General features: G+C 45.1%; 1 protein-coding gene across 1 annotated transcript in view; it reads right to left on the minus strand.

Annotated features, from left to right (window-relative positions):
• The window catches only part of COL26A1 (collagen type XXVI alpha 1 chain), a 179,946-nt gene that overhangs the window by 90,302 nt on the left and 75,135 nt on the right, over positions 1 to 14,509 (minus strand). The window contains exon 3 of the mRNA XM_037054848.1: positions 14,234 to 14,331. Within this exon, the coding sequence (XP_036910743.1) occupies positions 14,234 to 14,331 (98 nt within the window). The remainder of the gene's footprint in view (positions 1 to 14,233; positions 14,332 to 14,509) is intronic.

A 14,509-nucleotide genomic window follows, 5' to 3' on the forward strand; every position in this document is an offset into this window, starting at 1 on the left:
GCTCGCCAACTGTGGCCTGTCTTTGCGCTCTAAGAGGCATGGACCCTTCTTTCAGGAAAACAGAAGGCAGTCCACAGGTGCATTACTCCTTAGGATTGTGGCTCCCTGTGGCAACCCTCCCTGCAAGCCCTGTCTCAGCTCAGGTGTGAGGCTCCTGGCTGCTTTGCTCAGACTCTTCTTGCAAACACGTGTGCTTTCTACTCCTTGGTACCTCTCAGTTCTAGGACTCTCATGATGGGACCCGCCCTGCTGGCTGTTGAGGTCTTTCCTCCACCCTACTCCCCTAGCACCCTCTCAACACACACATCTTACCCCCATATCATTGGCACTGTTCAAGGGTTCATACAGTCCAGCTCCCTGACTCTGGGCTAGTTTCCACTTACCTCTCAAAGAGATAGATAACAAGAGCAAGACAGACTGATGTTCCCAGCCTCTGCCCCGCCTCTTCCTACACCCTGTGTCCAGCATGTTGGAGTGAGGGACAGGAGAACCTTGTCTTATAATCTGGAGCCTCTGCCCTGGAGATGCAGGGTCCCTGTGGCCAATGGGGAAATGCCCCGGTTTCCTCTGGGTGGCCTGACCCAGACCCAGAAGAGTCTCAGAAAACTCATGAACTTAGCAGTCATCTCCTGCGACGTCACTCTGGCCACCGTCACCCCCTGCAAAATGCCCGGGGGAGAAGGAGCCACCATGGGGAGTGCTGAGAGCCCTCTGGACGAGCAGACAGCCCAGCAGCCAAACTATGCGCCTGCGACAGGGGCCAGCCCTCGTGAAATCTCTTTCCAGAGAAAGAAAAGGCAGGTGACATCTGTGGATATTTACAGCCTCACACAGCATGACGGGAGGTGCTGAAAGATGCCTGTCTGACAACAAAACCCACTCCAACAGCTGGAACCGCTCCAGCCTGGGATGAAGTATCAAAGGGCCCAGAGTCTCATCAGCAAGGCCATGCTGTCTGTCGAAGCTGAGAGCAAGAGCAGATGCCAAACAGACAGGCCCTCAGCTAGTCCTCCCCCCCAGGCCAGGGCCCAAAGTTAACCGAAGATGCCAGGAAAAAGGCAGGTGTGAAAAGCAGCTGAGTGGTCAGGCCCCGTGAAGGGTCCTCTTCAGCTCATCCAGCCCGACAGCTGGCAGCAACGATGGCATCTGTCTGGCTGGATTCCTTGTCACGTCACTAGGCCTCCACCTCCCCACTGACCCTGCAGGGTCTCACACGGTAATATCAATATTTCTCTAAGTCATACTTACTCATCTCAACAATGGAGATTGTCATACAGCCACCCACTGAACCTCATTATCTAACATAGGTGAAAAACACCTTTTCGATCATTCATTCATCTAGTAATCACGCCAGGTCCGGCTTTTTGCCACTGTGTGAGGAAGTAGAAATATGTATGACAAGAATATGACCTGCACAGAGGTCAGTCAGTGAGAAGACTCTCTGCATGAACAGTGGGGCAGAGGCCCAGCCTCACAGGTCAGAGAAGACCCAGGAAGCAAGGAAGTTGAGTCAGGGAAGGTGGGCAGTTCTTTTAAGAGACTTGACTGAGAAAGGAAGCCCAAGGTAGGGCCATGGCTTAAAGGCAATACAAAATCACTGAGACCGTCTTCTTAAAAATGAGAGGTTCTCGGTGTGCTCATGTGCTGATGGGAAGGAACGAGTGGGCGAGAAATAGGGAAACTGCAGAAGAGAGAGGATGCCCAGTGGCCTGGAGTCCTGAGAAAATGAGCTAAGCTGGAGGCAGAGGGCCAGGCACTGAAGGAAGACCTGAGTCCCTGCCTCCCACAGGTCCCACAGCACCTCAAACACACCTTGGGCAACACCCTTATTTCATAGGATTAGGATTATTTGCTCATTCCTCTGGCCACTGTACCAACCCTGCCCACCCCCACACACCCTACCTGGGAGCTCCTAAGCTTTCATTGAAGAAATCCCCTTTTCATCAATGTGACCCAAGCATCTCACACAATGACTAGAATCTCCCAGGCACTTGGCTACTTTGAATAAATGGTGCTGCTCCCCATCCCTCCCTTTAATGATGGCCGCGGGAGANATGAGCTAAGCTGGAGGCAGAGGGCCAGGCACTGAAGGAAGACCTGAGTCCCTGCCTCCCACAGGTCCCACAGCACCTCAAACACACCTTGGGCAACACCCTTATTTCATAGGATTAGGATTATTTGCTCATTCCTCTGGCCACTGTACCAACCCTGCCCACCCCCACACACCCTGCCTGGGAGCTCCTAAGCTTTCATTGAAGAAATCCCCTTTTCATCAATGTGACCCAGCATCTCACACAATGACTAGAATCTCCCAGGCACTTGGCTACTTTGAATAAATGGTGCTGCTCCCCATCCCTCCCTTTAATGATGGTCGCGGGAGACGAGTCTCAGAAACAGTATGAGACTTACTGAGAAGCATTTCTCCAAAATGCTGAGCTTTGCAGATGGGCCAGGAGGCTGCAGCCTCCTCCCAGGAGAACTCCTTCTAGCTTTGAACCCCCAGCCATTCCAAACACAAACACACTCATACACAGAGCTTGAGCCAGGGGTGAAATGTCAACATCATCTTGGACTCAAATCAGTCAGCTCGATGCTTGGATGCACTAACGAAGCCACCTCACCCAGAACCTGCCTGTGCCTATATGGGGGCCCAGAGGGTTCATTTCCTGTCCTGGCCAGGACCCCAGCTGAAAAAAAAAAAAAGAAAGAAAATTCTCCTACTTGGCTTAAACTTTTTTCATCCTGATGATTTTGTGGCAGACCTTCTCCACAACCCCAAGGCAACATTAGATCTGGCCTCTCACACACTACAGAGCAGGCCACCTTCGGTGCTGCAGGACAGGGCCAGCCCGGGGTCGGATGCCCTGCCCCTTGTGATCGGACAACCTGAGTCGGAGTTCTCAAGACCTCGAAGGTCCCAGGCAGCTTACAGTAAAGAGTACTTAGTCATGGGAGCGAAGAACCAGGTTTCAGTTCTGCATAGGCCACGTCCCAGCTAGTTGACCTTGACCAAATTCCTGGGTCGTAGGCATCTACCTTCTTCATGTGATCTCACATGGCAGAAGTGGGGAGCAAGCTCTCTTTTATTAAAGCACTAACTCCATTCATAAACGCTCCACACTCATAACCTATTCCCCTCTTACATCATCACGCTGGGGAACAGGCTTCGACATAGGAATGATGGTGGGGAGGGGATGCACAAACACCCAGCCTGTAACAGCATCTGTGCCGTGGTAATATAGAAATATGTGACTGAAAGGTGAAGTGTAAAGCACCATTTCAAAGGTAAGAAGTAAAAGATTGATGATATGATGTTGATGAAGGTGATGATGTTACCTCTCCTGCCAGCTGCCTGAACTAACTGGAGGGACATCTACCGGTGGGATGTGGCTCAAAGAACTACTTTTTAAATTAAATCTAATGGTACAGTAATGGTGCTGAGTCCCATCCTTAGTGCTGGCTCCTTTGATCAGCACGGCAAAAATCATGTTCCATTCGCAGCGAGTCAACAGCCTCGGCAGAGCCCTGGCTAAGTGCCAGGCACTGCGCAGGGCACCACCAGGGAAACAGATGATGACGACACCCTCTGCCCTCCAGAACCTCTCGGTCTGTCCACACCAGTGCAATCAGCAACCTTTCTAGGGACTAATCTGGCAATATGAGTCAAAGGCCTTAACTTAATAATGCTGCATGGATTTATCCTAAATTGTTAACGATGCAGGCAAAGATTTTAGGTAAACAGATGCTCACAAAGTTCCAGTCCCCGTAAAGATGGAGTAACTTGTATCAGACTAACTCTACTTTAGATAAAAATTATAAACTCTAGATTCCGTTTTTAACAACTATTTGAAGACACTAGAAACCAACAAAAAGGCAGCAGAAACTGGAGGGAATTCAACTCTTGCCAAAGGGAATAAGCACTGAGTAAATTCTACATTCTACGAGTTTTCCTTTGAGGGCACACAGAGTGGGCCCTGAAGAGTGGCCAGAAACCAAGTCAGAAACTGCAGTTGTTTAGGTTTAAGGCTGCTAGAGGAAAGAAATCTAGTAAGGGAGTAGGCACACAGAGCAGAGAGCCCCAAACTCTGTGTGCAAAGTCCCCTGAAATTGTTGGCTGACCCCTAAACTGTGCACACGTATGGGAGATTCCACATAGCTCAGTAGTAAAAAATAGAGGGAAAGCTACAAAAGCTAAGCAGAGACAGAAACTTCTACCCAACAGAAGGAAGATGATTTAGAGTCTGTGTCTCTCCAAGGTAGGGTGTTTACTTAATACCTAGGACTTAGCCTTGAAGCCAGAGACAGTCTATGCCTTAGAAGTAAAAACTATATCCCAGGTCTAGGGGATTTACATACTCACCGTGATAAGCTATTAAAACTAAGCCTTAATAAATTTACAGTAACTTAACTGCTTGCCAGAACAAAAATCAACATTCTTCAAGGAAACCAGAACCTCTACGACACATTAAATTATTCAGTATATAACCAAAAGTCATTACCATGGGAAGAAGAAAAGGAAGGAAGGAAGGAAGGAAGGAAGGAATTATGACCCAAGTCAAGAGAAAAGTGTCAATACAAAGAAACCCTAAGATGACACAAATGTTGAAAACAGAAGACAAAGATATAAAAGCTATTGCATACAAATTCTAGAATATTAAATAAATCATGGTGAAAATGATTGAACATATGGAAAAAATCTTATTAGGGAAATATAAACAAAAACTAAAATAGCAATTTTAGGACTAAAAAGCACAGCATTTGAAATGAAATTTCATGGGCTTGACAAAAAATCACAGAGGTCAGAAGAAAGTCGATAAACTTTGAAGACAGATAACAGAAATTATCCAATCCAAAAACCAGAGTGGTAAAAGACAATAACACAGAAACAAAAAACAAAAAACAGACTCTCAATGACAAGACCAAGCAATCTAACATGTGCAAATGGAATCTTAAAAGAAGAGAATAGGGCAGAAAAATATTTAAAAACACCATGAACAAAAATTTCCTCATTTGGTAAAAACAAAAACAAAAACAAAAAAAGGACTTATAGACCCAAATGCTCAAAGAACCCCAAGCAGGATTCAGAAAATCCCAGCTGGTAACAGTACAGTCAAACTACTTTAACACAAAGATTTAAAAACTTTTTGATAACAGCCAGTAGGGGCAAGGAAACACATTCACAGAAGGGAAACAATATGAGTACAGCAGACTTTTCATCAGAAACGATAATGTCAAAAGACAATGATCAACCAATCTGTTTCAATGAAAGAAAAAATCATCAATCCAGAATTGTGAACTCAGTGACAATATTATTCAAAACTTAATGGAAAATAAAGCACTGGGGCTGACGACCGGAGAAAACAGAGCCCTTGTACATCCCTTGTGGGAATGCAGAAGGGCGCGGCCACTATGAGAACAGCTCTGCAGTGCCTCAGCAAGTTCGACACAGAATTGCCACATGATGCAGAAACCCCAGTCCTAGAGTATATGTCAAAAAGAATGGAGGACTTCTGCCAAGATGGAGGCATAGGTGGAAACACTGTGCCTTCTCCCACAGCCAAGTTTGAATACAACAACAAAGGTTTGGAGAACAAAGACACACCCAAAGACCAGAAAATTGAATTATACAGAAGTCCGACAACTACGAACCGTTCAACGGGGACAGTAAGAGGGACGGAGTCAACAGCGGAGCTGGGTCGGGCAGGACAGATCCCCCAACCTAGGCGTGCAGGCAGCCCGGAACCAGTCGGGGTGTGGGGCAGACTGACCGCGGTCACACATTCGTGCACAGTGAGACGGACCGCGCAGGCCCCAGGGGGCAAACCCAGGGGTGGAGGGCTGACGGCGGTGGCACACCCGCATGCAGTGGAACGAAACACGTGGGCCCGGTGACCGTGGTGGCTGCAGCCCCGGTGGGGGCCGCGGCAGCAGGCGGCAGACGGGACGCCATAGTCCCTCTTTGACCCCGCCCCCACATACAACGACACAACCCAGCAACTGAGTTGCCCTGCTCTAGTGAACACCTTAGGGCTCCAATCCTGCTACTTAACAGGCACAAACAGCCCAAAAGATGGCACAAGAGGAACTCAAAGTCCCAGAGCCAATAACTCTCAGCAACCAAGAAATTGCCAGCCTCTCAGAAGCACAATTCAAGACACTGTTTATCAGGATGCTCACAGAACTGGTTGATTATAGTCACAAATTAGAGGAACATATGAAGGCTAAACTAATTGAAATGAAGGGAGATGCACAGGAAACCAATAGTGATGGAAAGGAAACTGGGACTCAAATCAATGGAATGGACCAGAAGGAAGAACAAAACATCCCACCAGAAAGGAATGAAGAAATGAGAATTCAAAAAAATGAGGAGAGGCTTAGGAACCTCCAGGACATCTTTAAACGTTCCAACATCCGGATTATAGGGGTACCAGAAGGGGGAAAGAAACAGCCACGAGTGGAAAACTTATTTGAACAAATAATAAAGGAGAACTTCCCCAGTCTGGCAAAGGAAATAGACTTCCAGGAAATCCAGGAAGCTCAGAGAGTCCCAAAGAAGTTGGACCCAAGAAGGAACACACCAAGGCACATCATAATTACATTAGCCAAGACTAAAATGAAGGAGAGAATCCTAGAAGCAGCAAGGGATAAGGGGACAGTCACCTACAAAGGAGTACCCATCAGACTGTCAGCGGATTTCTCAAAAGAGACCTTACAGGCAAGAAGGGGCTGGAAAGAAGTATTCCAAGTCATGAAATCCAAAGACCTACAGCCAAGATTGCTTTATCCAGCAAAACTTTCATTTAGAATGGAAGGACAGATAAAGTGCTTCCCAGATAAGGTCAAGTTCAAGGAGTTCATCATCACCAAGCCCTTATTATATGAAATGCTAAAGGGACTTATATAAGAAAAAGAAGATGAAAAATAATAACAGTGAAAGGACAGCAAACTCACAGTTATTAAAAACCACACCTAAAACAAAAGCAAACCAAGAGGAATGCTAGATCAGGAGTGGAACCATAGAAATGAAGAACACATGGAGGGTTAGCAACAGGGGGGTGGGAGGAGGAGAAGGGGGGAGAAGGCACAGAAAATAGCATAGATGGTAGGTAGAAAATAGATAGGGGGGAGGGCAAGAATAGTGGGGGAAATATAGAATCTAAAGAACTTGAGACACGTGGTTATAAACTAAGCGGGAGAGAATGGTGGGGGAGGGAGTGTGCAGGTGGAGGGGAATGAAGTGGGGGGAATAGAACAACTGTAATGGTATAATCAATAAAATATATTTTTAAAAAAAGAATCGAAAACAGGTGTTCAAACAAAAGCTTATATGTGCATGTTCATAACAGCACTATTCACCATAGTTGAAATGTGGAAAAAACCCAAATGTCCATCAATGGGTGGATGAAAAAACAAAATGTGGTATATCCATATAATGGAATTTTATTCATTATTCAGATACATGCCCCAACTTGGATGAAGCTTTAACACATTATGCTAAGTAAAAGAAGCCAGGCACAAAAGGCCACATAGTGTATGGTTCTATTTATGTAAAATATTCAGAACAGGCAAATCGATAGAGACAGAAAGCAGATTTGTGGTTGCCAAGGGCTAAGGGACCGGAGAGTGAGGAATGACTGCTTAATGGGTATAGGGTTTCCCTTTGGGGAGATAAAAATAAGTTCTGGAACTAGATAGTGGGGATGGTTGCAAAACATCGTGAATGTGCTTAATACCACTGAATTATACATTTTAAAATGCTTAATTTTATGTCTGTGTAGTTCACCAAAATTTAATTAACTAACTAATTAAAATTAAGGTAAAGTAAATACTAAAAAAAACTTTATTCGTTGAATTTACTGCATGCAGATCTGCACTACAAAAATGCTAAAATAAATTCCTTTTTATTGACTTTTTCTCACGTTTTTATTTTTATGCTATTACAATAGTCCCCACAGAAATAACTCCTGGGGCTGAGGACAAGGGGCACAAGACAGAGGCTGAGTGCTCCAGGAAGAAAGTAAAGATCACTGAAAATGATAATTATGAGATAAGTAAAAGATTATTTTTTTCTCTTTTCACTCTTTAAAAAAAAGATTACCTGACTAGTTAATTCAAAAATTATGTTATTGAATTCTGAATGTTATAATATATTCGGATTTCAAACATATGATGACGATAGCATGAAGGATGATGGGGGTGGATAAATAGAACTGTACCATTAACACTTTCTTCTAACTTACACGGAATAGCCCCATATTTACCCTGCTTACTACAATAAGTTAAGGAGACAGTGTAATCCTTAGAAAAACAACTAAGGAATAATACAGAGAAGTGTAACTAAAAATCCAATAAAAGAAACTATGCAATTTCTGTTTTAAGTCATACTAACTCACTCTGAACTTGCCCTCCCACCATAAACAATTAGAAAATTAGACAAATTTTATGAGACAAATGTTCACAGACATTGAACAATGAGGAGCAATGATTCATGAGAGAAGAAAAACGAACCAGGCAATTCCGAAGGCACCTCCTGGACGGGAGCAGAGAGGGGACCCGATAGAACCCAGCAACCTCGGAACTGGAGAGATGCAACCAGAGTTCGGGGAGGCTGAGGCACGTTTGGTGGACAGAATACCAGAGAAAATAGAATTATGTGTGAAATTACTCATGGGGTCAAAACTTACTTAACTGTATGCTTCTGATGTATGTAAGAAGTTATATGTAAATTTTACCTCAATCAAGTTGATTTAAAAATGCACACATAATTATTAAAATAAAATATAGAAAACATGCATAGCCCAAGATCTATGGATTGCCCTGTAGCTATAAAACCTGTCATCAAATTCATTTGATATTAACAAATTTGTTACTAAAAACTTCCCCACAAAGGAATTCTATTAAGCATTTAAGGAAAAAGCTATACCAACTTTATTTTTAAAATGCTTTCAGAAAATAGAGGAGGAGGAAAAATTTCCCAATTCTTTTTATGAGAACAGCATACCCTCACAGCTAAAGACTGACAGACTAAAGACTGACAGACATTACAAGGAAAGAATATTACACATAAATATCAAATATGAAAATATAGAAAAGGATAATACATCCCAGTGATGTTTACCCCAGTAACAATAATGTTACTCTCAGGAACAAAAGGTTGGTTACTATTCCATGTAATTTTTCACATTAACATAATTAAGAACAAAAAATACAATTACCTCAGTACAGAGGCAGAAAAAGCATTTGATGAAATTCAGGACCTATTCATGATAAATATTCTCCAGCAAACTAACAATATAGAAGAGATTCTCTTCATCTGATAAATGGCATATAGAAAAAACACACTGTTAACAACATACTTAATAGTGAAATATTGAGAACTTTCCCCCATGACCAGAAACAGGGCAAATATGTCTATTCTCATCACTTCTATTAAACATTTTACTAGAAATTAAAGCCGTCCAATGCAATACAAAGAAAAGTCATAAAGATTTGAAAGGAAGAAGCAAATGTCTTTACTCACAGAGGACATGAGAGTTTTTGTAGAAATTTCAAAGAAATTAATAAATAAGTTACTAGAACTAATAAATAAATTTACTATGGTTTTCAGATACTAGATTAACATTTATAAATCAAATACATTTTTATAGAGTAGCATAAAAAATTTTAAAATACCATTTTAAAAAGCAATTTTATTTTTTTAAAAGCACCAAAAGTACCAAATATTTAGAAACACACTTAATAAACCACAAGCAAGCCCTCTACTCTGAAAACTGTAGAAACGGCTGCAAAAACTGAAGAAGGACCACACAATCCACATGGCATGGTGCCCATGGGCCAGCAGGCTCCTCGCTGAGACAGTCATTCTCCCCAAACTGGTCTGTGAACTGTGCCGCAGTCCTGATCCCAATGCCCACAAACGGCTTTGTGTGGACATTGAAAAGCTGACTGTAAAATTCTTTACGGAAATGCAAAGGAACTAAAGTAGTCAAAATAGTCCTTAAAAAGAAAAAATTGCGTTCCATTTTATTCCACAGATAAAATTAAAAAGATTAATATCACCAAATGTTGGCAAGAATGTGGAGCAATTGGAACACACTTTGTTTGTGGGAATGTAAACTGTTAAAACTCTTTGGAAAATAGTTTGTCTGTTTTTTATAACATTAAACAACCCAATTAAAAATGGGCAAAAACCCTGGACAGACTTCACAAAAGAAGACATAAGAGTGGCCGGTAGGCACGTCAGACAGGCACACAGAACAGGCTCAGCATCGTTTGTTGACAGGGGAGCACAATAAAATCACGGTTAGAGAGCGTTTCACATCCACCGCATGGGCTAAAAGAAAAAGATGGACAACACTAAATGTTTGCAAGGGTGTGGAGCAACTGGAACATACTTTCCACTTTGGAAAAAGCTTGAGCTCTTTCTTATAAAATTAAACATACACCATGACCTACCAATTCTAGGGATTTATCCCAGGGAAATAAAAATATATGTTCACAGAAGCTTTATTCATAAAGCCAAAAACCAGAAACAACTCAAATTATTATCCATAAGAGAATGAATGAAAAAAATTGTGGTCATTTATATAATAGAATAATACCCAGTAACAAGAACAAATAAACTACTGATACACATGTAACAACAGGGACACATCTCAAAAATTATATTAAATGAAAGAACCATACATAAAAGGGAATCACACCATATGATTCCATTTATATGAAGTTCCAGAATAAGTAAAACAGATCGGTGATGATAGAAATTAGAACAGTGGTTGTTTAGTGGCGGGAACTTTCTTGGAAGTGACCGAAATGTTTATGCATTATTCCAAGCTCATCAAATTGCACATTTAGGATTGGTGCATTCCGGGGTATGTAAATTTTACCTCAGTTAAAAGATAAGGTGTTTACGGCAATGCTGGTGATAATTTAAAATTTGAAGCAACTTAAAAGCTTACAGTGGGGGGGGGGGGGTTACTTAATGAAGCATGTACCCAAATACAGCCCCCACTCAAAATGATCCTATAGAAAGCTATACATTGGCAAGGAGCGATACTCATGACAACTTTTATGAAAAAGAAAGTTACCAAGCAACAGGCTCATTGCAACTGACCTGTCAGCTCAAAACTCGGCCTGAAGGTGTTTCACTCAACTAACACCTGAGCTTAACGTCCAAGGGTATTGCCACTATTTCTTGCTTTGTGAGAAAAGTGAACATGTACTTGCTTTTGTAATAAGAAAAAAATATTTCTAGATATATAAACATAGCTCTAGATGCATACATACAGTTAGCTTCTGTTATTCAGGGCGGTTACGTTCTGTAAAGACACCGGAAACTCCAAATTAGCAAAGACTGCACCGCTGCTCCCAGGGGCGGCACAGGGCTGGGTTGCCAGGAGCTTCACAATGCTGTCATCAGCTGATGGAGAGTAGCCTCGTTTCATGTGTGCTTCTCTCTACAAACGCCGCACTGAACACGTACCATTCATTCGCTGACACTGAACTCACAGCCAACAGCACCAGAGCCGATGCCTGGGCAAAGCTCACTTACAGCGCACACTTTCTCCATAAGGCACATCATAGCCCTTTTGCACTTAAAACACTACACAACTCTATGCTTGGGGACATTGTAAACAATGGGATCTTCTGCCCCCCCCCTGCCCCCGCAAAGAAAGCACAAACATGTGAAAACTTTGGCATTAAAAAGACCGCTGAAAGAACACCTGTTTACAGTGTGAGAACTGAAGCAAGAAGGCAGAGTTCTGCCTTGTTCGACCTCGACCCGGAGCATGCAAACTGGGCAACTCTGATTTTTTGCCTCTCTGTGCACATTGGTGAATGACCCCGAAAGTGCCTCTAGTATTGATTTGGGGGTTCCAAATAAACTTTAACGAGTAGGCCAATTCACAAATACAGATTTTGCAAATAATCAGGACTCACCATATATAGACATATCTGTGAAGAAGAGCATCCCCAAGCCTTTGGCCTGCACTCCTGGGGCATCCAGAGAAGAAGGACAGGCCAATAGGAAGGAGGATGTGGATAAACAAGAAGGGAGGAAGGAGGCCCAGAGAGGCCACCCCGCAGGCTGGAGCTACCTACCCCTCAGCAGTCAAATCCAGAGTCCTAAGACTGGATGAACCTGAGAGATTGGAAGGAAGACCAGACACAGCCAAAGAAAAACATGCTTCTCTTGGGGAAGCTCATCTGAACAAAAGTGAAACCCGTGAGGAGAGAGAGTGCTTCTGATCTGCAGGCTTTCCAGAGAGGCAGCAATGGGAAGGAGTGGGAACAGTTGTCCCGGGACCCTCAGCAACCACCTTAGGAATATGCTTAAAATTGCAGACACCACCTGGGGCACATGGTGCCCCCATACCTCCAGAGGGGCTTGGGACAGCCCTGCCATGCGGGCAGCCACCACCGGTGTGTGCGTGACCGAGTCCCACTGAGAACCCTGGTTCAGGGAACATGCCCAGCAGGCAGTGCCCCACGTGTACTGACTGACACACGTCACTGTTGGGAGCGATCACACTGTCCACACCTCCACAGGGAGGGGACAACTGGGAACTACAAGCTAGGGCGTCTCCTGGACTCTACTCCTGGCATCTCTTATCTGGGCTGAGTTTAAGTAGTTTTCTTTCACTGTCATAAACCATAAATGTAAGCGTAACAGCTTCTGAGTCCCGTAAGTCCTTCTAAGTGAATTATCAAACCTGAGGGCTGTCTTGGGGCCTCCCAATCTGCCTAAATATTCGCTTCTCTAATCCTCTTCCCAATTGGCTTTGCCATCCGCCAGTTGCCTCACTGAGTCCAACAGAGCACATGCTCACTACCCACTTGTGTGACAATTATGGCGAAGCCTGTGCTTCATTAGGTGGAGCCCAGTGCTGATCGTTGAAAAGTTCCCAGCCAGTTACTCAAGGGTCAATCCGTCACTTTCCTGGAAGCCCCTGCCTCCCCACCCCCTGCAGAGGGCAGACACCCGGCTGCTGCTGGGGCACCAGAGGTCTCGCCCACACCACGCACTGACAGGAAGGGCAGGTCCAAGTCCTGGCTCTGAGGGCCTCCGACCTCAGCAAGGGACCCAGGGTCCACTGTGGCCACCCGACACATAAAGCACGGGGTCTGGAGACCCACACTTCCACTGGGAGTTAGTCTCACCTCAGCCTCTCACCCCTGAACGCCCTCCTGCCCCTCCCCAAGGAAGGCCTGTGGCAGTTCTGTGCCCCCGAGCGTGGCCCAGCCCCAGAGGCTCCCCACCCCCACTCCCAGGACCAGGCGGCTCACAAATGAGAAAGAGCGATGCCACGGCTCCTCTCACGTCTCAGCCCCTCCCTGCAGCTCGGCGTTGGGTCACGAGCCCACTGAAGCGGCAGCGGCAGCATCCTCACCATTCTGCTAGTTTTGTTATGTTATTATTTATGCCTGAAAGCATTTTAGGCAGTTCATAACAAAAGCATCTACATAATTTATAGCTTATTGTAACTTTTATTATAATCCTTACATACTATAAAAGTATATATATATATATATATAAAAAACAAAAAATCTGTAAATTAGATTATAAAAAAAGATGAAAGAATAATTTTGTCCGAAAGTCAAGGTTGAAGGAAGTTACTACTTCCAAATAAAAAACTGACCCCTCAGCCTTAAGACCAGCCCGCTCTGCCACGAACCGGGGGGGCTGCAAGCCTGTTCATGGGAAGGACCTGCTTTCCCAGGCTGTGCACACGGCGCGGATTTGCTGTTGGCCATCTGACTTCCACCCAAGTGTGGTTATGTGGCTCCTTTGGGTCCCAGAGCTAGACTGAGCCCAGTCCAGGGCTCAGAAAAAAAGCCTGGCTCTGGGCACCAGCTGGGCAGAAGGGCAGGGGCACCAGGTGAGGCCTTCCTTCTGCTGCACCCAGCCGGTGCACCTGCCTCATTCTACAGCGGATGTGGCTCCAAGGCTGGTGGGCCCTCATCCGCATTTGCTCAGAGCCCAGACTTCCAGCTCTGCCCGCCTCCATTTCTGGGTGAGGCGGAGCCAGAGCGAAAGAAATAGGCTGTGTGTAGAATCTTCTGCCCCCGCCTGCGGCGTACCCAGCTTGGCTGGTCCAGAACATTTGGTTCTGAGGTGATGGGAAAAGGAAGGGAAGAATGTGGGCAAAGGACCCGCTCACAGCAGAGCCCTCAAGCCCAGCCAGCCAGCCAGTGCCTGGGCCCCCCCGCCCCCGTGTCCCCAGAGACTCACCCTCGTCACAGTTGCTCCCAGTAAAGCCAGGGCAGCACTTCCACTCCAGTGCTGTCACTGTTCGGTAGGACACTCTGTACGTGGGTCTGATCAGGGTCCTGTAACTGACACAAGGGCAGCGTTAGGACAGTGTGGGCCCCCACCGTCCCTCCCCAGACCCAGCTCCTGCCAAGCCAGCCCAGCACCGGGCTCTGGGGGCTGCCCAGCCAGTGGATCCTGTGGCCCCAGCTCTGTGCCACTGGCTGTGTGGCCCTGGACAAGTTACCATTCCTCTCT

This window comes from Sturnira hondurensis, unplaced genomic scaffold, assembly GCF_014824575.4.
Source record: "Sturnira hondurensis isolate 20B ecotype Veracruz unplaced genomic scaffold, ASM1482457v3 Scaffold0008380, whole genome shotgun sequence".
In the NCBI taxonomy this organism is placed as follows: domain Eukaryota; kingdom Metazoa; phylum Chordata; class Mammalia; order Chiroptera; family Phyllostomidae; genus Sturnira; species Sturnira hondurensis.